The 22,947-nt window shown below is 33.1% G+C and overlaps 1 protein-coding gene across 3 annotated transcripts in view; it reads right to left on the reverse strand.

Moving 5' to 3' along the window:
- Positions 1 to 22,947, reverse strand: part of cac (cacophony) — a 360,232-nt gene that overhangs the window by 101,214 nt on the left and 236,071 nt on the right. For all 3 annotated transcript variants that reach the window (XM_068348246.1, XM_068348244.1, XM_068348245.1), the window contains exons 27-29: positions 22,270 to 22,353; positions 4,630 to 4,653; positions 2,444 to 2,560 (exon numbers count right to left, since the gene is read on the reverse strand). In XM_068348246.1, the coding sequence (XP_068204347.1) occupies positions 2,444 to 2,560; positions 4,630 to 4,653; positions 22,270 to 22,353 (225 nt within the window). The remainder of the gene's footprint in view (positions 1 to 2,443; positions 2,561 to 4,629; positions 4,654 to 22,269; positions 22,354 to 22,947) is intronic.

Raw genomic sequence — 22,947 nt, forward strand, 5'->3', positions numbered from 1 at the left:
GAAGCAAAGCTTTTATGAAACCAATATAGTTTAATCACAAGCACATAAAAAGTTGGTTGGAATTTCATGATTACTTTTCCCTTACTTTAATTTACAGCTGGCTCTGTTAAAATTCCCTCTTTGCTGTTTAATTTTTTTCTGAAGATGGGGGTGGTAGCCATTTGAATACAGTAATTAATTTTCCCTGATGGAGCACTGTTGACCTTTAGGTCTAAACCAAAGGTTAATTGTCCTTTTCTGGTGTGTGTTTTTCTCTCATAGCTATTTTTTCATCTCAATGGAGTTGCTGCTTTCTGATATATATTTGTGTTTGTTACAGTACTAGATGAATTCATACCTGCTACCTCAAGTAGCCTACTACGGTAGGTATTAGTCTTACCCATATCCTTAATACTTACATTTTCTTGCTGTTGACTCTTGAATGATTCATGAACTGTATTCAGTGTCAATACTTTACTTTGTGTTCTCTCATTGGTTTCTTAACTGGTCATCTCATGTGTTTCTATATAATATAATGTTATGTTATTGATAAATGTATTACAAAACACAGAAAGAAAAGCAAAATTAAAAATAAATATAAATTGTTAAAAGAATTCTTGTTAGTATAGTATGTTACACTCAGCGACAATGATCAAACAACTTCTTTAATGCTGAAGAACTTTGGCATCTTGATTAATGCATTTCAAGTGAAATACACACAGTTCCAAAATTTGTACTAAGTAGAAAAAAAGATCTAAGCTAAGGTATCGTAGCAAAACGCGACCTTTCTATCCTTATGAGCTATGAAGGGGATGTTTGGGGGGAGGGGTGCAGTACCCCTCCTTGCTCTATCACCCACAGTAATTTCCTAGTGATTCCTGGTCCTAATCAGGGTGGAAAGGAGGTTTGGGTGCTGATCAAATTGTGTATATGTTTAGGCTTTTGGACAGAGCAATGACCTGTCCCTTGCCTTTACACTCATAAGACATCTTTAAACCTTTAAGGTGTGGACTTTAACTGAAGTTCTTTTACTTTCTTCATCTCAAGAGTAGAGTGCAGATCTTTGATCTATAACGGATGAAAGGACTGAACTCAGATATACCTATGCTACTTTCTTCTATGTGCATCTACAGTGATGGTTATCAGCTCTGTTTGCTAAAAGATTAGTAGCATCTAGTGTCCAGAGTACCAATAATTTCTACACTAACAATATCTGTGTTATATCACTTTCTTAACATAGTGCTCCAGATTATCTTTTCATAGACTCAAAAATAAGTCTCTGATATGCATATTGATGGCTGCATTGTCATTAGCAAAATACCGAGAGTTTGCCTCGGTTCTTCTGTCTAAGGGGACAACCTTTTGTACTTATACCTTTTGTTTTGCAATGCTACTGTTAGGAGAGATATATTACACTGAATAGTGAGACTACCTTAGCCCTGACAAATACAGAGCCTGAAAATTTAGCATAAAGCTACGATTTTCATTCCCAATTTTAAAAAGAGGCATGTATCTATACAGTTACAAAGGTATTCAGACACTTTTTACAGATAGCAAATCTCTCTTTCACAAATATTCTAAAAGTTTTGAATTAACAACTAGATTTCTTAAACAGTAATCAGATATAGAAATTGGAGTATGGAAAGGCGTTCAAAAATTTCTTGCCCTCTAACTTGATCAATAATGAGAGCAAATCACTGAAGATATTCTTCAAGAACAGGTTTGCCGATTGTTAAAAAAAAAATATGCAAGATTAACAAAATATGTTAACTAACATAGCAATGTCTATAAATTATATGCAGTATATTTACAGAACACTTTGGTATTTGAGATGTATGTTTCCAAATGATGTTCCATCATAATTTTGTAAAGTACACTTGAGTACAATTGCTAATAAAAAATGTTTTGATTGGCTTAAAAATTCTATATCATAAGCAACAGAGCAAGAATTTAATATAAAAAGTAACATTGAAATATACATATCAAGGAAGTATGTGTTGAAGCTGAAGTGGTTAAGGAGACTAGAATTTGAAATCAACTACTCAAAATACTAAAAAGCAGCAATATATTGTATATATTACAATACACTATATATACATTGTTCATTTATTTTTTATTAAAGGGAAACTGAACAGTTACGATGTCTTATAATTTTTTCTCCATGAAGTGGGTCTATCACATCTTGTGGTATTAGATACCCTTCTAACTACCCATTTCTTCTTCTTTCTTTTTCCTTCAGTAAAGGTAACTAACATTCCAAATATCTTCATGAGTCAATAGAAAGAATTTCTTGAAAATTAAATTAAATTAGTGATATAGATTTTTTTAAACTATCCTGAATTTTCATTAATTTAAACTCTATCTTACAAAGTATATAATTTCCAATCTTCTCAATTGTGAATTAATTAAGAGTTAAAAAGTGTAACGAAAAGTAGATGTGACGGATATTTTAATATGCTCTTACCTTAAATGACTGCACGAATGTCCATAACAAAATACGAATTGTATCACCCTGACGCAGAAGTTTTATAAGTCTCGCTGCTCTGAATAACCTTAAGAATCCTACATTGATGGAGTTTTCCTGTAATAGTAATGGTAAAATAATCACATATCAAGAAACTATGATAACAAGTCAGTGGCCATTTCTTGTCGACCAGTGCAATCTCTCGACCTTGAACTCATGATTTTATATGTAATAACATAACTGAAAATATTAATAGCAGTAAAGTTTAGGACCAAGTTATATCTTGGAGTTCTTAACTTTCTTTCCATTCTACACATCTGTTATTCCTTTTAGCTTAGTATACTTTCACACAAAATGGAATATGGTTAGGGGTGTCATTACCATTCAACGTACGATTTTGAGACTTGAAAATGAACAATAATTTTATAAAAAATTAAACCATAAAAATTAGCCTCTAAACATTATATCTAAACAAAAAATAGAATAATAAAACTAATACTATACTGTATAGAAATACTGTATATAAACGTAAATTAGAATTATTTCACTGTACTGTGCTATAGCTTTTAGTTGGTGACGTGAGCAATTTAGTATTCAAATGTTAAATATAGCTTAACATGAGGACTTTGGCTGTCTGTCTGCCTCATTTTCTCCCTTTCACTTGAAATTTACTAATGTCCATACCATGAAAGTGTTCGTCCAAGGTTCTACTTGAAAATACATGTAAACTATAATCCTGAAAGCCTGACACCAGTGTGCATTTTCAATAAAATACATCAAGATTTGGTGTGAATTTCACTGATCTATTTTACAAACCTTAAAAGTGTCAAGTGTTGTTCAATTTCTGGTTCCTAACTATATTTGCAATCATTGCCCTTCTACTAGCATGCTGTCTTTAATCCCTTGAGTAGATAGGTCTCCTGAGGCATTACAACCCACTTTATATACAATTATACATAGATTAAGAATTTGTATTCTGGTTTAGTCGAAGGAAGATTTACATAAAAATTTGAAATTAAAAAGCTTGTCTAAAATTATATAAGGATGTTTTTAATTGCATCTTTAAGACAATGTTGGTAATCAAATTATGGCACCCTTCCACATATTCTACAGGTATAAGTACACTTGAATAACAGGAAAACAGTGTATTTGGAACTTTTGGTTAGCAAAACAAATTATTCTGAAAGGCATGAATACCACAAAAACAGTATACAATACTTGCAAATGTTTTTTTATAGCAAATCATTCTCACAAACCACAAAAATTGCAAATCTACTTGAATTTTCAATTTTACACTGCCAAAAGATACAGTATTGCAAGTTATAATCTAGAAGGCTTTTTATGCATTACTAATGTATACAAACTGCCAAACTGCAGTTCACAGGTCAATGAAAGCAGCACCAAAATAAACTTATCAAAGCTTTTGTATAATAATATTCAGTTTCAGCCATATAAATTACATCATACTGCCTGTGTGTATATATATATAAATAAGAATATATATACAAATATATATATATATATATATATATATATATATATATATATATATATATATATATATATATATATATATATATATATATATATATACACAGATATAAATTTCTACTGCAGAACCTATATTTGGAGGTCAGGTTCTCAATAATATTGGGCTTCTCATAAATACATGGTATATAAACTGTGTACATTACTGGAGGGAATAAATCTCTCAAGAAGGGAATTAACTGACACTTGGACAAGAGGTATCAAATCCAAAAGCTCCTAAGGGTTGTACTGAGAGCTATGAGTAAATGCTCTTCTAAGTTTGATGAACAGAATTTGAAGGATACAGCCTGATACAGCTTCTAAGTGACTAAGCATTGCAAAGGGTGTTTAAGAAAAATACCATACTTCTCGGTGAAGCTTTGCTCTCCTGTACGGTGAATTATAAACTATGAATTCTTCTAAAATATTTAGTGCATAACTCTGAAGGGTTTTCAGGAATGATAGAGTTTGAATACACAAAGTGTATACTTCAAATTCTGTATTCAGTAGTTGAGAAAGTGAGCATCTAAAGAATTTTGATACCAGACCCACAGGAACAAAAATCTACAGCCCAGGTTTATCAAAGGGACCTTTGAGGAACTAAGTACAAGGTCTGAGGAAGGACTTTTGGTTCCAACATGTGATATTCAGTGACTTACTCCTGTCCCCTCGCCATATATTCGCTGAGATGGAAAGAATTCATGTGATAAATGTGGTGTTACAAAATTTGTTCTGCAATGTATTAAAATTAAAATAAAACAAAAAACATGCAAAACTTGCTATAAAGCTACAAAATTCTGTTCATATCAGTATAGGTTAACAGGCATCCCTTCAGTGTTAAGTAATGTTAGTGAATGATGCATAAGAACAAAAAAAAATTAACAGTCATGAGTATTTGCTGTAAAATTACTTACATCCCACTCCCGCTCATAATATCTCCATTAAAGATATAAGAAATTGTGTCAGATGTACGTATTCACAAAAATGAAAAACTCTCAAGACCTCTAAAACACAAAATAAAAGCTGTATAAGAGAATGGGACTTTTAAGTCCTGAAATAGTCAATTTTGGCATAAGATCAAGAAGCTTCTATGAACAAAGCACTGTCACTCAGTACTCACAGAATTATTTAAAGACAACCAACGAGTACCTTGGAAACCAATTATAATTTAAACTGTACAGAGTAGTTAATAACTTCTGACTCTGCTAGCAATAACCACTGTGTTCCTCTGGTCTTTCCGTGAATATCTGATACAACTGACATTCAATTGAAGTAAAGCTAGGGGACAAAATAACAAGCTACAGAACAGAAAGAAAAATATATTCACTAAGTGAAAAGATTAAAAAGGAAGATTTAACTCCTGGATATTGATAAATATTATCTTAACTGGAAAACACAATTACGAAAAAAAAAAAAAAACACTTGTACAAAGATTTAAATACTGTACTTTTCAGACAGTATCTGAAGCACTTAAATAGCATATCTGAAAAAAATTGCCAAAGATGGATTTGCAGAGCAAGTAATAAGCTAGTCACTATTGAATAACTGAATGATATACTACAGTTGCTCTTTAACACCCACCCCAATTTTTCTACTGCATATCATTCATGAAAATTACAGTGCAGGTACATAGGTGGTTTGACTAAAATATTTATTATTTTTGGGTTCACAAATGGAGTTTTAACCTTGTTTCTGTCAATTAGATATAATACAATAGCATCTTTCACATACGTGAGAAATAAAAGTATAAATAACTGATGATCCAACAGATTCTCATAATCGAAAGAAAACTTAATAGTGAAAACTTCCTTGAGAATAGAAATTATTATAAAATACCCGGACCAAAGAAAAACAGGGAAATGAAGTGTAAAGCAATAATGAGGAAATACCAGAGTCCCACCAAGTGGACTGAAGGCAAGTACTATTTTAGTGGCAGCTTGGTGACTTCTGTCCACTTTCTATAGTTTTCGGTATTTATAAGCTGAATTTAAGCATATCCAGAAATATCAAGATCAAGTGTCTTTCCAGAAGCTGAGTGAGTGACATGCCAATAGTATGATACATTGCTACCGTACTTGGTCCTGTTCATTACAATACAGGTTGACAAGTACATGTTGAATGTCAGACAATATCAATAAATACTGCAGAGCTAAAAAATGAAACAGTCACTAAACAATCAAATCAAGCTACAAACAAAATGTAGAAAACAAATGCCATATGCTAGAAGTGGATATGTGGATTGGTCACTGAATGCTCAAAAACGACCTGCTAAAACAAAGGTTTCAATGTGACGTCATATCGCATTGTTCAAGTTGATGATGAAAAGAATAATTCCAATCAAAACAATATAAACCAAGAATAAGAATACACCAAGTGGACAGCACAAAAATAATAGCACTCCTCTTTAACCTTACAACTGTTGAAAAAGACACGATATGCAGCCTGAGTCATGTTCCACTTACCGGGTTCTAGGAAAAAAGGATATCACGCAATAATTAGGAAGCGTTGAACTACAAGAAATAAGGAATCTTATCCTATGAAAATATTTTACAGCTTTGCAAAGTAGGAAAAGACATATCCAAATTTGCTAAAAAAAAATACCTATTTTGTCTAAAAAAAAAAAAAATATTCAAAGGGACATTTCATCACTCCTCTATAAAAATACAATTGATAATGAGCAACATTTAATATTTTTTTCATTCTACTTTTAGGCACTAACTTTCATGAATTCATCATTTCTGTTTAATTTGTTTCCTATCACAAAATTCAATTAAATTTCCAATAATATCAGATGTAATTATAACAAATGAGAAGCTATTGTAAATAATCAACAAGATTATCAAAATTAGTTTTCTTTAATTTTTTTATAGGTTGGTAATAACAAAGTTAAGGCCAAAATTTTCTCAAGTTGGTAAAGCTTTTTGATAAAAGTAGAATACAACCTTTTTTACATTCTGAATAGTAATCGTGAATGGTCAGGATAATCAGTGATAACTGAAGGCTACAATCTTGCTTTGTATTTATTACAATGAGGACACCATGATCCAATCTCTCCTGGAGGGTTTAAAAAAAGATTCTTTCCAACATTTAGGCTACACCTCCTCATTGAAGATTATGGATGCCATTAGTCTCATCCATCTATGCAATATAAGGGCTCAGATTAAGCTCTATAATGGGCAACTCACTCATCATAATGAACATCCTAATTTTGTTCCTTCTATTCCACTACAGTACTTCTTATATGATTACACTTTATTATTCTGATGATTAGCAAGATCTAATGCTGTAGAATGACTGATCTGAAAATTCTCTTGGCATTTAGTGGGGTGAATATTTGATAGGGCATAATGAGCTCTGATATTCTGATGACCTTATTTTCTCCTTTACTTTTCACAGTGCACTACAATGAAATATTTATGCTTAAGCTTCCTTATCATAATTCTTATAAAAAGAGTGATTGATACTGACCCTGTGAGTACTTTAAAATCTAAACAACAAAAAACTTGTTATGATAAAAATGAGCACTGCTGGCATAAGGATCTATAATCTATGGGTAAAAAACTTAATCTTGATTAGCCATTACTCTTTGTTTATATGGATAGAAAATTACTCTTTTTAAAGACAAAGATATAAACCACTCCCCAAAATGTTCTGAAGTTTCCTAAAAAGAAAGTTACAAACTATGTGGAACTGAACTTCAAAATTGCCAACAAAGCACAGGATCATGCATTACAAGTAAAATATTAATATCCTTAGCTATATCACTGCAGAGAATGGTCGATAAACTTTCTAGATTGTCTTCAAAGAGAAGTTCTTGTATAATTTTCACCGAATTGATTTAAAAGAATTATTTTCATATTCCACAATTATTATACTTAACTACATTTTTTAACTGTTTATAGTCTTCTTGATACTCTAATACTACTGCAACATAAGACAAGATATTTCCTTTCAAAAGTAATTTCCCATATAAATGAAAAGGAGAAAATATTGTGTTGATACTTGTGGCAAACGTTAGTGTGAGAGTAGACTGCAATAATGAATGTCCAAAATTTATCTTTCCAGTACTCTCTTGTATCTGAATCTAGTTACTTGATTCCAGATAGCCATTATATGTACAAAAAACCATCATATGACTGTAACACATTTCTAATCTAACCCTATTCAAGAAAAGTTTTACATGAAATAGAAGTCCCTACTTGATCAAACTGATTTTAGAGCTGCCTCTAAATTAACAAAAAGAAAAAAGTTTTCAGATGAAAAACTATGCAAGTTAGTTTTAAGAGATTATGTTAAATCTCAATTAAATTGTTTACATATCATTAGCAAGGTGGTGTTGATAATAGATTTTACAGAGCATATGCCTGGTAGTTCCAGTGGTTGATCAAGCAGTTTTAATGGCATCCTTTGTTGTTTTTAGCATTAACCAGTGATGAATACTGCTTTTAAAAATCAAACAGCATAAGCTGATGATACAATTTGGCTTTTGTATACTCTCCTTTACCCCAGACTATAAAATGAAACAAATATAACTCCTAACAGATCAGGAGATGAACGGTAATTGATACACTCAGCGTGGTATGAGTACAATCTGTATCATTCAATTCATGATTAAGAACTGGAAACCTCACACTTGATGATTCTGAATATCTAACCTTATTAACCTATCCCTTGTTTAAAAAAAATGTTGATATCACTGTGGTGAATTAATCTAGATCTTGGTTTTGAATTCTTGCATCAAGATGCCCTCAATCTAACTTCTTTTTGTTTACATTTTATTATTATTATTATTATTACTTACTAAGCTACAACCCTAGTTGGAAAAGCAGTATGCTATAAGCCCAGGGGCTCCAACAGGGAAAATAGCTCAGTGCGGAAAGGAAAAAAGGAAAATAAAATATTCTAAGAAGAGTAACAACAATAAATATCTCCTATATAAACTATAAAAACTTTAACAATACAAGAGGAAGAGAAATAAGATAGGAGAGTGTGCTCGAGTGTACCCGCAAGCAAGAGAACTCTAACCAAAGACAGTGAAAGGCCATGGTACAGAGGCTATGGCACTACCCAAGACTAGAGAACAGTGGTTTGATTTTGGAGTGTCCTTCTCCTAGAAGAGCTGCTTACCATAGCTAAAGAGTCTCTTCTACCCTTACCAAGAGGAAAGTGGCACTGAACAATTACAGTGCAGTAACCCCTTGGGTGATGAAGAATTGTTTGGTAATCTGTGTTGCCAGGTGTATGAGGATAGAGGAGAATATGTAAAGAATATGCCAGACTATTCAGTGTGTATGTAGGCAAAGGGAAAATGAACCGTAACCAGAGAGGAGGATCCAATGTAGTACTGTCTGGCCAGTCAAAAGACCCCATAACTCTCTAGCGGTAGTATCTCAACGGGTGGCTGGTGCCCTGGCATTACTGTTCTTTTAACTTGAAGTAATTCAATGTACATTTTTATTTTACAATATTGTAATTTCCTTTATGTCTCTTTTTCTTTTATTTAGAAAGTCATACAGTTATGTAAGCAATTATTTACTCTGGTTAATAATATTGATTCTATTTTTTTGGAATATCATATGAAGCTATCTTTATTTTAAAGCCTTCCAACTTTTATTGATTCCTTTATGGGAATTCTTGACCTTTATTCTTTCTTATCTTTTATCCGATCTATTGTCTATACTTAACTCTCAGACTTCTGAAATTCCTTAATGCTGGTTTTGTCTCAACATGCTTTCAGAGTCTCAGATATTTGTACATGATGCTGCCCTATCTTTCCTTTGTAAGCAAACTGCAGGTCATGTAATTTTTAAGCATTCTCCCCTTTGCTTAATTGCTTGCTTTTATTTTGCCACTGTTTTTGCATATTCATAAGTGCTATGCTTGTTATACAACCCAAGACCTTTTTTAAACGGGGCCCTTTGCTGCATTAGTACTGCATTTAGCTGTAACTTCTGTCTGCTATTCTGGCCTTCTCATAACAACCAATTAGGTTCAGGTTTATCGTTCTCATCTTATATGATCAACTTTTTTCTCCCCTATATGCCATGAACAGTGGGGTGATGAGGATAACCAAAAGCAGTGCATACCAGTAATACATTAGTATCTTGAGTTTAATTCGTTCTGTAAATGAGCTTGCAACAAAAAATACTCGAATCCTAAAGCAATTTTCCCATAGGAAATAAAGGAAATTTAGTCTGCACGTTCCACACATCCATAAATACTGATACGTATACTGTACACTAATCCTTAAGGTTATGTAATAGTGATTATTGTACAACTTACAACCCCTAACATCAGTAATTAATAAACATGAATAAATCACAATGAAAAATAGAAATAATTGACAAATTTATTTAAATTTTATTTTCGAAGAGAATCGTAGCTGGCGTGGGGGAAACGAGAGAGGAGGAAGAGGAGAAGGAGGAGATTAGTGCTTGGAAGGAGAATATCCCTCCATGAGAAATTCCGGCAAAACACCAGTTCTCTCTCTTGAACAACGTTCACTATCCCTAATTTGTGCTTTCTAGATACTTGGTCATCTATTTTTACACTTACATTCAATTTTCCCAAGGAACCTCTCCAGAGAAGACTGGTTTTGCCTTTTCTTTAAAATGGCATGGAAATGAGACATTGTACTGTAAGTAAATAGATTCACTGCTCACCCTGCCAAAGCCTTATCTGTGTGAACATAGCATGAACAGTGTGTGGGTGTTGCATGGGCTCTGATTGACTGCTTTCTTAACATCACGTCCTACAGAGCAAATTTCCTCTCTCACACCTATACAATACTTGTAACCCAGTTCAAATTTATATACTGTACTCACATACCAATTTGCGCATATCCAAACTTACTCGTAACCCCAGGTACTACTATACCTCTGAATATCTGGATTTTCTAAATGTCTGGGGTACAATATTAGTGACAGGCAAGGAGACAGAAAGGTTTTCATATCCCTTTTTTGGAGATCTGTGAGCTAAACTTGTTCCTATACAATGGCGATGTGTCTAATTCAATTCGTTTTTTTTACAATCCCTTGAGGCCAATTAGCCTAGGAAATATTTGTCATTAAAATAGTATTGTATTATATTACAGTTCCAAGAGGTAAGATGTACTAGTTTAGCAATTATCTGCATGCATTGTAAAAGCTTGTTATTTGGTAAGAAAATAAGTGATGATATTCTCAAGAAAAGTGTGTTGCAATGCTATGCCCAATGCAGAAATTGCCCATGAGCAGCCTTTGTATACATTTATTAATACTGTGACTTATCAGTTCCAAGGGGAGAGGAAAAACAGTTCTTAAATTATTCTTTGAAAACTTCACCTGGAGCTGAGAATGGTTGCATCATAATTTGAAATGCAATAGGGATCAGCATGGTGTTGAGTCAGCCCCTAGATCATCTAGAATTTTACCTAATGACATTAAGATGGGTGCTAGTACATTAATAGCCAGACCAAGTTCCTTGCCTAGCACAGGCACAAGTGTTGTAAACAAAAGGGAAGGCTTAAACATTAAAATTTGGAAGATTCTACAGTGCAAGACCCTGAAGGTGAGGTTAATATAGAAGAGATTAACTTGAGTGAGGTACTTTCATTTCATTCTTTGAGAAATTTTTTGCAGAAATGTATCTGAATAGATTGGGTCAGGGAAGTTCTGACAATTCTTACTCCCATAGAAGATTGAATGCGGCTGCTTCTAAGATGACCTATACTACAAAGTTTTCACACTTTTAACAGAAAGGGTGAACAAATTGTTTTTAACTAACGGAAAACAAGCCTACTATTTCTGCTTCCCATCTACCTTCAAGACCTCATCTCCCTGGTGCTCCCCTACCTTTCTGTCTTCATTAGAACAAAAACCAATTAGTTTGGAATGAAAATCTTCCTTGCTATGGCTCCTGATGTCAATGCTTTGTCGTATAACTTAAGATTGTAAAAAATATCTTTAAAACTATGAACACCCTCTATATCACATCTTTTTTTCAAAATACGAAAATATATCTATATAGTTTAAAATTGAGGGAGAGAAGATATAAAAAAAATCTTCATGTTTCTAAATACTAAAGAGTACTGGAAAGTTGTTACTATTTAAATCCCACATAAATTCATCAAATAAAAATAGATTTAATGGTCAAAGTTCTTCCATAAAGTGAGACTATAAAGAAACTATTTGATGAACTACTCTATAATTACAATGGTTATTCCAAATGTAAATACAACATGTTACATGCTTTAGTTCTCTTTCAGCACACGAGAGCTGCATGAATTCGAATAACTCGGGTAACATATTTTCATTGAGAGAAAAATGCAGAGTAATTGCCAACACAAGATAGCAGTTTTTCTTAGCTTAAAAAGAAATGCAAGTTGCACAAACTTAACTAATAGATCTAAAAACTATCTACTTTAAAACTAGTCTCAGGTTTTATAGTATTTATATAAACCATACACTACAGCACTTGCATGATATGTATAGTTTCTATAATGCTAAACACACTAGGAGCAAAATAAGTAAAATTTTTATATAATCAAACCATCCCAAACTAATTCCTAACATCTAAACTGGTATGGTATACAAAAAGAAAAACAACAATAGCAATGGACCACCACCGCAAAATTGTGATTACATTCTTAATATTGAAGAGTAAACAAGGTCAGGCAATATAAAATATTTGGAAAGTTTATATCATCATGAAATGATACAACATTCTTTTTAAAGGCAGTGGTAGTTCATTGTATTTAATACAAAAATAAAATTTTCATCAGCAATAGGAAATATTCTAAGAAAATTGTAGGCGATAATCATAATACCGAAATGGAACATGTAAGGTAACGGTTTGTAGGTCATTATGGATCTATACTAACATGTTGCAAGTTTAATGAATCCTTATTCATCTAAATTAATCCTGACATTAAAGAGATTTTCTTCCACAACACTATACAACATTTATTTCATCAAGAAAGAAACTGCGTAAATGTAAATATTTTACAGTAAAACTATCACCTACTAAAAATCCTGCCCACTCTTCAAGAAATTATTATAAGAGAAAATAATGAAGATTTTCATACACGACATAAATGTTTTCCTTAGCCACGAATGAGAAACTTGTGATATTACATAGGTGGTATTTAACATATAAAACTTCAACAAAGACGCCTTTATGCTTTCATTGTATCTATAGTATCATGTATATTATTCAGTATGTTTTCAATAACCTAGACAAGTTTTCATTGCAATATTTCCTATACCTATTTCATAGGTTACCACTTAAGAGCAAAGCATTTCGTGAGAAAAATGGAATATCTATTATTTCTATACTTATCTGGTGCTCATATTACTTCTCATTCAGAGCAGTTCAAGTGCAGATGTCTACCATAACAAAACCCTATATTCTTTCCTTGTAAAATATCATCCGCCAACTTTAGGTATATATTGAGGTAATCTAGAGGTTGGTGGCAACTATCCATGGTTCCTTTGTCTTTTCAATCTTAAAGATGAAAGCACATCAGTAGCCTCTCTAGCTAGTGGGTCGGAGGGAGGTCATGTTATGAACATCAGGTGAGTATAGAAATAAGTTTTATCATCTGTATCAAAATTCCAGTCATTTCTATAAAATTCCCCAGATATTCATACTGCTAACTTAGTGAAGGAAAGAGAAAGGAGAGCAACAACCTAGATTAATGAACTTTATTGATTGCCTGAGCTTTATCAAATTTAATGGCAAACCAAAGTAAACTTGTAATCACTAGTTTCCAGATTGGGCTTCAAACAGTTTAAAGGTTTAAAGGCCGCTCATGAGGCAAGGGACAGTGACATTGCCCTATCAAGCAGGACAATGCCCTACAGACTGACCATATATACATATAATCGGCACCCAAGAACCCTCTCCACACAAGCTATGACCAGGGAAGGCCAGGCAATGGCTGCTGATGACTCAGCAGATAGATCTATAGGCTCTCCCAAACCACCAATTCCTAGCTCACAAGGATGGTGAGGGAACAGTGACCAAAGTAACTAACGAGTTTGGGTGGGACTCAAACCACAGTCTGGCGTTCACCAGACAGGGACCTTATCACATCGGCCACCACAACTGATTAAACTTTTAAACTATAAATTTATTATACTAACAACCACCTTGAACTTTGGCATAGATAAAAATTAAACAAAACATAAATTAAACAAAATTTAAGAAAATTAATTGACAGTAAATTCTTCTTTACACTATATCTGCCAGTTACCACAGCACCCAAAGTCAAATAATTTCCTACAAGAAAATGCTTCCAAGACATTAAACCTTGTCAAAACTGACTTGGTACACCATTAACCAACTGGCAAATTTTTTCCAAAGAATGCTTTTACAGCAATAAAAGAGGTAGATATACTTTTACTTTATGAATTTGAACCTTCATCCTACTCAAATCTGATTCAGTTGTATGTTTCTGTCACTAAACCCTTAACTAGCATCTTGGAAAGAGGCTACTCAAAATACTAAACTGACAATTCAGCGTTATGAAGCTTCATCTGTGGTGGATAACAGGGGAAGGTGAGCTGTGGCACCCTAGCAGTACCAGCCGAACTCGGCCGAGTCCCTTGTCAGGCTGAGAGGAACGTAGAGAGGAAAGGTCCCCATTTTTTTTTATTTGTTTGATGTCGGCTATCCTCTAAAATTGGGGAAAGTGCCTTGGTATATGATATGACAAATCAGTTGAGAACTTTTACTCTAATATTTCAGTCTTGTCTGTACAGATCTCAACTGCTGTCACAGGACAAAGAAATCTGTTCTCTGACGCATTACAACTTTTCCTCGCCAATAAAAGGGATATGAGAAAAGTGATGCCAACCTGTGGTCTTGGGAAGTCATTTTTAGCTCTGAAAGTAGGTTAAAAGATAAAATAATCTTTCCATCTCCAAAACCTATATTATAGGGAAAAATCATGTTGCCCACTAATGGGTTTACATGATACTAACATTAAAATGAAAACTTTTGAGCAGTGAGATTATTAAAAAAATATCTTCAAAAAGTTTAAACAGATCTTTAAAAATATATCCCTTTATCTAGATTCCAATACTGTAATTTGTTCTGACAAGTGTTAGTGTTTCAATATAAAAAAACACATGAATACATTCTAATTTATATATTTCCTTTCCTCACAAGGCTATTATTTCCTTTTGGAGCCCTTGGGCTTATAGCATCCTGCTTTTCCAACTAGGGTTGTAGCTTAGCTTGTAATAATAATAATAATAATAATAATAATAATAATAAGAGCAACCACAGATTTCTGTCTTCTGCCAAAGGGTGAAATTGACACAAAAACAAAGACATTCGGTTTGCATTTGACCCAGACTGCTGATCCTGATCCAGAATCCAGATCTGGATCATCACCAAAATCTACTGGCGTCGTCCATGGCCTTTGATCTATCTGTTGTGACAATTTTGTTAAAATCCGTCAATTTGTTTTGACATTCTTTAAAATGGTGAAAAATACAAATCCGGATCCGGATCATCTTCAAAATTTAATGAGATCATCCATGACGTTAGATCTACAGTATCTGTGGTTAAAATTACCCAAAACTGTCAATTTGTCTTGACATTATCTTTAAAATGGTGAAAAATCCTAATCTGGATCCGTATCAGGATTATCTACAAAATTCAATGGTGTCATCCATAACCTTAGCTCCATCTGTGGTGAAAATTTTGTCACAATCCGTTGAGTAATTTTGATGTAATCCCGTCCATAGAAGAACAAACAGGCACACTAATAAATCTGGATCTGGAATCAGATCATCTCCAAAAGTTAATAGAATTGCCCATGGCCTAGGATTTATCTGTGGTAGAAATTTTGTCAAAATCCGTCAATGTATTATGACGTAATCTTTAAAATTGTGTAAAATCAAATCTGGATCTAGAATCTGGATCCGGTTCATCTAAAAAATTTAATGGGATCGTCCACGACCCAAGACCTACCTGTGATGAAAATATCTTCAAAATCCATTGCGTAGTTTTGACGTAATTCTGTCCACAGACACACAGACAAATAAATAAATAAACCGACTACGTAACCTCCTTGGCAGAAGCGGATAAGCCTAAGGGTAGATACTTGAGTATGGTATTAAGCATTGACCTCTAATCTTTCATAGCTTTAATAGACCATTTCCTCTAATAAAATAAAATAAAATACCCAAAAAACTATCCAAACTAATTCTTGTTACTGAAACATTCCTTGATTTGCAGTACTGTATAAGCAAATTAGCTGTTACAAAGTCTTTGATACAAATTACTGATGGACTGCATTTAGGAATCTAACACAGATAATCCAGAGGACTTGGGAAAACCGTGGGGATCTTAGAATACGGTGGATAGAACATTTCGAGTAAAATGAAGCGAGTAGGGTATTGGGTGAACTGACCTAGAAACTGATTGTTTGAAAAATTGAATTTAAAGGGCAACTCCTTGGATACTGACAACAGAATGCACAGAAATCAGCATCAAGGTCCATCAAGAGAGCTTTAATTTTTCAGATCAAAAAGTTAAACTAGTTAGTTTAGCCTTAGGAAAACAGGAATTAGGAAGTTTGAGTTTATCATTACTCTGCTTGCCGTCAAACACATCTGCCAAAAGGGTTGCTTTTTCATTTGGACAACGAGCGACAGAGGAAGAACTATTGCATCTACACCAAAGAGTGCAGATTTAAGGGTAGTCCACCACTTATGCTCCTGGGTTGTACCAGAAAGGGTTTCTTTTATGGTTAAATTGTATTCTTTTTCAGTTGAAGCATAAACTCTCTGAGCAAAAGCTCTAAGCTGAGTATAGTTATTCTGGAATAAAATGGGGAAGAGGGATTATCTCCCTTGAATTTTTCTCAGATAAAGGTACTTCTGGTATCCAGAAAGGGGATTCTGACCTGGTTCTATCTTGCTTTCAAATCTATGCCATTGTTGCCATGTAGTCTGAAAACACTGCCAAGCACTTACCAATATTAGAGATTTCTGAGCCTGAAGCGCCTAAAAAAAGGGTAGATCCCTTCTTCAACCATTTCTCTGACAAAAGATAATGTATGTGTCCATTGAAAAAAAATGTCCGGAATCCTCCATCCCAGGACACTCCCTGGGTTAAAAGACAAGGATCATCCCACTAATTGAACTAAAGTGAAACTAAGAATAAGTTGTCAGTGGTAGCAATTAATGGCAGAGAACAATAAATATCAGATATTACCTAAAGCAACTTATTTTGATAAATTTCAGAGTAAGTTTCCTAAGGATATATCTCCTTTTTGGGATGTAGGCTAGGCCTGGTGAATAATCCAGATACAAAATTTCATGATTTCTCCATTGTTTACTTTTAATAACTTTCGCAGCTGTGATAGGCAAGGGACTTGTTTAGGGTTGTGGTGGCCTATTTGAAATGTCCCTGCTTGGCGGTCGCTGGACTGAGGTTTGATTCCCACCCAAGTTTGATAGTTTCTTGTAGTATCTGCTAAGGATGGGGGGTTTGAGAGAGCTTATAGGTCTACCTGGTGAGTTATCAGTAGCCCCTGTCTGGCCTTCTCAGGTCCTAGCTTGGGTGGAGAGGGGGCTTGGGTACTTATATGTATATATGCTCAGTCTCTAGGGCATTGTCCTGCTAACTATAGCATTGTCACTGTCCCTTGCCTTTGCCATCCATGAGAGGCCTTTAAACCTTGAAATCTGAGATGAGCTAGGGGCTGAACCTACTGCTATCCAAAACATGGTGCAACCATTCAGCTACTAGTTGAAACTTCAAGATTTGTGCAAATTCTGTTACTCAGTTCTGGCAACGTCAAAAATATATGTATAAAAAGGTCCTACATGGGCGCTAAATTCAGTGGATGGAGAGATATACAGATCCAGATGTAAATCCAGTTTTCTGTCTCAGAATCCAGTGGTTGTATAAAACAGCCTGAATCACAGAAAACAAGGGTTACACAATAGCAGGGCATGAAGCAATTGAAACAATGAGGCTCCTGAGAGGCAATGTACTTGGAACCCCGCTAACTAGCACACTGGAAGTGCTTGGCAAAACTTGAAGAGTCAGCCTAGTGTTCAAAACAGGGTAGATTCGGCTAGAAGCACTGCATTGCCCAAAGATTCAAAGGTCTCCTTAGATTCACAAGTATTAAAACTGTATAAAGTTCACTACTATTAATTGCAGAAAGCTACATAAATAGCTTGAGTGGCATTTCAATATCCTGCAATATAATTGAGTAAGTTAGTCTTCTCTCGACTTCCTTCTGAACTAAACGTTAATTTAATTTAACGTTTTGAACAATCAAAGAGGTCAGCATCAGCAAAACATAACGCTTAAAAAGACAACTGGATAACAAACAAAACAAAACACAATCCTGTGGCTGGCATTCTTTCATAAAGTCGTTTAAACTACAGTACTCTCACGAGCAGAACTTCATGGCAATTCAAGAAAATAATCCATATTAAAATGTTGAATAACCTAATACTGTATCACAAATAAAATTATCTCAATTGTGGGTCGCAAAAAAATGATTGAAACACGTAAACGGGATGAGAGAACTAAAAAGATAAAGGAACCCATGCCTAGATAGTTGCCATTAACCTCCAGATTAATTCGATACTTAACTATAAGGGGAGACATTATGCAAGGAAAAAAATAGGAAAAGTTTAATTTTAGGGCAGATGTCACCATTTAAACAGCTTTGAAAGAGAAGCTATATGAATATAAGGTAAATTTCATAGAAATATTCTATTGTACCATGATATCAATTTCAGACATCTGCATCTCAAAATCATTAAACTTTTTGATAATCATTACTACAAGTACTGCACAACCCTAATGCATGATATCTCAACAAACAACCATTTATGACTTCTTCAAAAAATTTTAAAAGTAATAACAAATACCTTTGCAATTAGATTTTGTTCTAATTACACATACAGTACAAGAAAAGTACGGTACTCTTATAGTTCTTGCACATTCACAAAAAATTCTTTCAATGAACATAAATTTGACTTTTATGTTGAATCATCGTCTATTTGAGTTAATGAGAAAGTAACATAACACCAATTAGAGATTTTTTCAAAAGATAAGAGTTTACAGTGATAAAGCCATGCAAGAAAGCTTATACTACACTACGATAAAAATCTTCAGAAACTAATTGTGTTTTAATTTTCTTCTGGTAAAGAATACTTGGTCAAGTATTAATCTGTTGTTTGCGTTTGAATTTCAATTAGTCAGCACAAAGTATTTATTGTAAAATAAAAAAAAATGTTTTTGGATAGACTATTCTGTCTCTAGACTTGCAAATAAAATTGAATGACTTTTGATATTCAAATTAAACTTTCTGCAGATATATAATTCAGATTAGTAATGTTTGTATATGGCATTAGTGGATTACAGGAGATATTTTGATTATTAGAGACTTTTCAAGATTAAAGTAATAAGAAATATAATGATCAACATTATCTACATAAGATGTCTGTTACATTAACAAATAATTAGTTATTATCATACAGTCCTTCCTAATATTCATTAATAGTGGTTCATCTAAAACTGCATTCTAAAAATATTTAGGCTTCACAAACATCTTGAGACTAGCACATGAAATGACATTATTTATTTGTGCATTTGATAAAATACTGACTTGGAAAAATCTGAACCTAAGTTAATGAGAAACAAATGACAATAACCTTCAAAATTTGATTCTATAATTCATTGATGCTAGGTATTTAGCAATATTTCACTGAGGCTCCATATGTGGTGCAGAGAAAATTCTTTCTATAAGCATCTTAACCCAGATGCACATCCTTAAAAATACCTTAACCAGCCAAAATCAAACCATAGGTGGCTTCCTCCCACCTCACCCCCTTCAGAGCAAACAGACTTCTTGGTTGTCCAGTACTATTACCATCTAATGATGGACATTAATATAAGACCTATACTCTGCAAACGACATAGTTTGTACTATCTGGAAATTGACCCATGGAGAGTGTGCGTCTTCTTTTTTTATCCATGTTTTTATTTTTGTATGTTCAAGATTCTATTTTGCTTGATTGCTTATCTTAATCTTATATGTGAGTACACTTTTAGGATTTATGAGCTTTTCAAAAAATATTACACTTTATTGGCACCTGATTTTGAAAATAGTCCTATTTATGACAAAAGATGGAAATGAAGGTCAACCTAGAGAACTCCCCCCCCCACGCCATACCTCTGATTAGCAGATTTGACTAGAAAAAATTGGAATGTTAGCTCTTTGTTCCCCTTAGTGTCAAGACTACTATTTTCACATACTATTTTTTCTAAAGATTGTGAAAGTACTTTACTATATTTCATGCAAAAGAAGTTAACCCCAGATCAGTTTGTAACAACCTCCATATGAGTAAAATCATCTGCAGAGGGTATATTTTTTGCTTCTGTGATAGCTTTCAATCACTCCTGGTGCTAATTGTACATTAAACTCCCGAATGGCTCATTTCAGGAAGCAATGTGAGAACCTCTTGGTATAGAAAAAATCCCCATCTTAGAGAGATTGTCCTCCAGACAAAAGTTAGAAAGAATGAGTTCTCTTTCTTAAGAAATAATTTACATACCAACTACACCTACTCTAATTTCCAAGATTGACATTTGTCTCAAATTTTCTCAAAAGACCTAAAAAAACTGTATTGCCTCATTGGTGCAATGTCAAGGCACCAATCCTAGACGTGCATCTTACTACATTAAATTAATTTCTTTTTTCTAATATTTCAGACTAAAATTAAACTACATTCCAACTCTCAGATGTGGTAGTGCCTATCTCTTAATTTACAAGAAACCCTGGGTTTGTTTTGCACAAAATACCAGCTTCAATGCCAAAAGGAGAATCCTAATTAAAGATCCATCCACATTATTCAAATCAATAGTTTAGTTTCTCATACAATACATCTCAGCTGTACTGGTTCAAGATAAAGTCATGAGTTGCATCTAGCTACATCGTTAAATTTTAGTTTTTTACTTTTGTTCTTAGTAAAGATTCTTCATCTTACAAATATGAAAATCTGATATGGCAGCATGTCCTTCACCTTAAAGTACATTTGCTATAGACTTGTCAAATTAACTGCATTTTGTTTTGAAATGTTTATTAGATCTTTTATTTTCCTTTCTATTCTCAAATTTACGCCTAAACCATTTCTACGAAACATTTACCATATTGTGAAATGAAAAATTTCTACAGGATATTTAATATTGGTTTTTCTTTTGCAGACTTTGGTTTAGGGCATGATTATTAAAGTTAATTCCGCCTTTCGTTGTCCTTAGTCTAAAACAAAATTGCCAACTCAAAGAAATGGAATGACTTGGTATGAAAAGCCGGAATTTTGAGACCTCAATTGTTTTGGGGGAGGGGGCACAATTCACCAGTCAGTCTTTGAAAGATACTGTATCTTTCAACTCATTCCACATACAGCTACAATCTTGTGTCTTTCATATAACAGATTACTTCTGGGTTTCAATGTTCAATAGTCGTTAATTTTTCTTGAAGTAAACACCAATCATTTAGCCTCCCATATAAGTTGAAAATGAATAGTACAAGAAATGCTAGAGAATGTCTATTAACATTAGTAAGAGAAAGACACACAAAGGTACCTTACTACCTAACTTCTACAGAAGGATTTTGTTAGATAATGTGTTTTTAAGGAGTTTTGGATCAAAATGCTTATAGTTTGAAAGATGACCACTGCATACTATTTAGAAATTGAAATTTTTCATATCTTTTAAATTCCAAAGACTTTTATAATTATACAGCCATCACATCTATTACCCATAGGCCATTTACTTGTGTAGGTAGTACACATTTAAGGATGTATTTTTCCTTTATTGTCAAATTGGAATTCAGGTATGCAATTTCTGCTATATTCTATCTAATTTCATTTACTCTTTGTTAAGACTTAGTTATAATCAAATATATAATCTATGATATGGAAATTATGTCTTAATATTACACGCCTACATAAGAGTCTTGACAGTTTCTAACATTTCATTTCAACAAAAATTCAAAATTCTTTTCACAATCGTAGAACATTTGTACATAAAAGAGTTGCAGTAGACGGCACAAAAGATTGATAAAATAATATTTCCTACTCAATTACATAAATACTAACTACGCAAACACTTAATATGTAATTTGAAACAACGACACGCATAGTAGCCACACTTATGGTAGCAGACATATAAAACTAACAATTAACAACATACTATCGTAATAGATTCAAAGTTATTTAATTTCCTGTAAAATAAAATCTTAATAACAATTTAAAATAAACCACCAGGATACTTACCCCAAATTCTACTACCAAGGAATCGATGATGGAGCCAATCACCGTAATGAAGTCAAACATATTCCAACGGTCTTTGAAAAAATTCTTGAAAAAAGATAAACAACAAATTAGAAAAATATTCTTGATTATGTATTACATAATATACACATGCATATTCATATGATGAATGAATAATCACAGGATACTGTATAGGTAATATACTGTATATGCTGAATGATTAAACAGACATCCATATGTATGTAGGTCCTATAGATTTGTGGTTATAAGTAAACACACATACACATATATACTGTATAAACTAAGAAAACCATTACTTTGAAAGAATTTCCCTTACTATCTGTATCACATATATCATGAAAATAATTATTGAAAATACTTTATTCTTCTAAACTATAACAAGTTGCCCTGATGATTAAAGTGATCGCATCTTCAAGTTTTACTTTGTACAGAAGTTAATTAACAAAAGACTATGTTCTTTTCTTATAAGTTATTATACATATAAAATACTTTCTAAAACTAATTGTTTGTATGCAATTGCTACATCTACTATAAAAATACTGAAGAAATAAAAAATAATAGAAAGAAACCAGGAAGCTTGTAAATGCTACAAGGCAAGATTGTATATAACAATAAAGAATTAATTGAACATTGTATTTCGATATTTTTCACTGAATTTCT

The sequence above is a fragment of the Palaemon carinicauda genome, chromosome 24 (assembly GCF_036898095.1).
Source record: "Palaemon carinicauda isolate YSFRI2023 chromosome 24, ASM3689809v2, whole genome shotgun sequence".
NCBI classification, from domain to species: domain Eukaryota; kingdom Metazoa; phylum Arthropoda; class Malacostraca; order Decapoda; family Palaemonidae; genus Palaemon; species Palaemon carinicauda.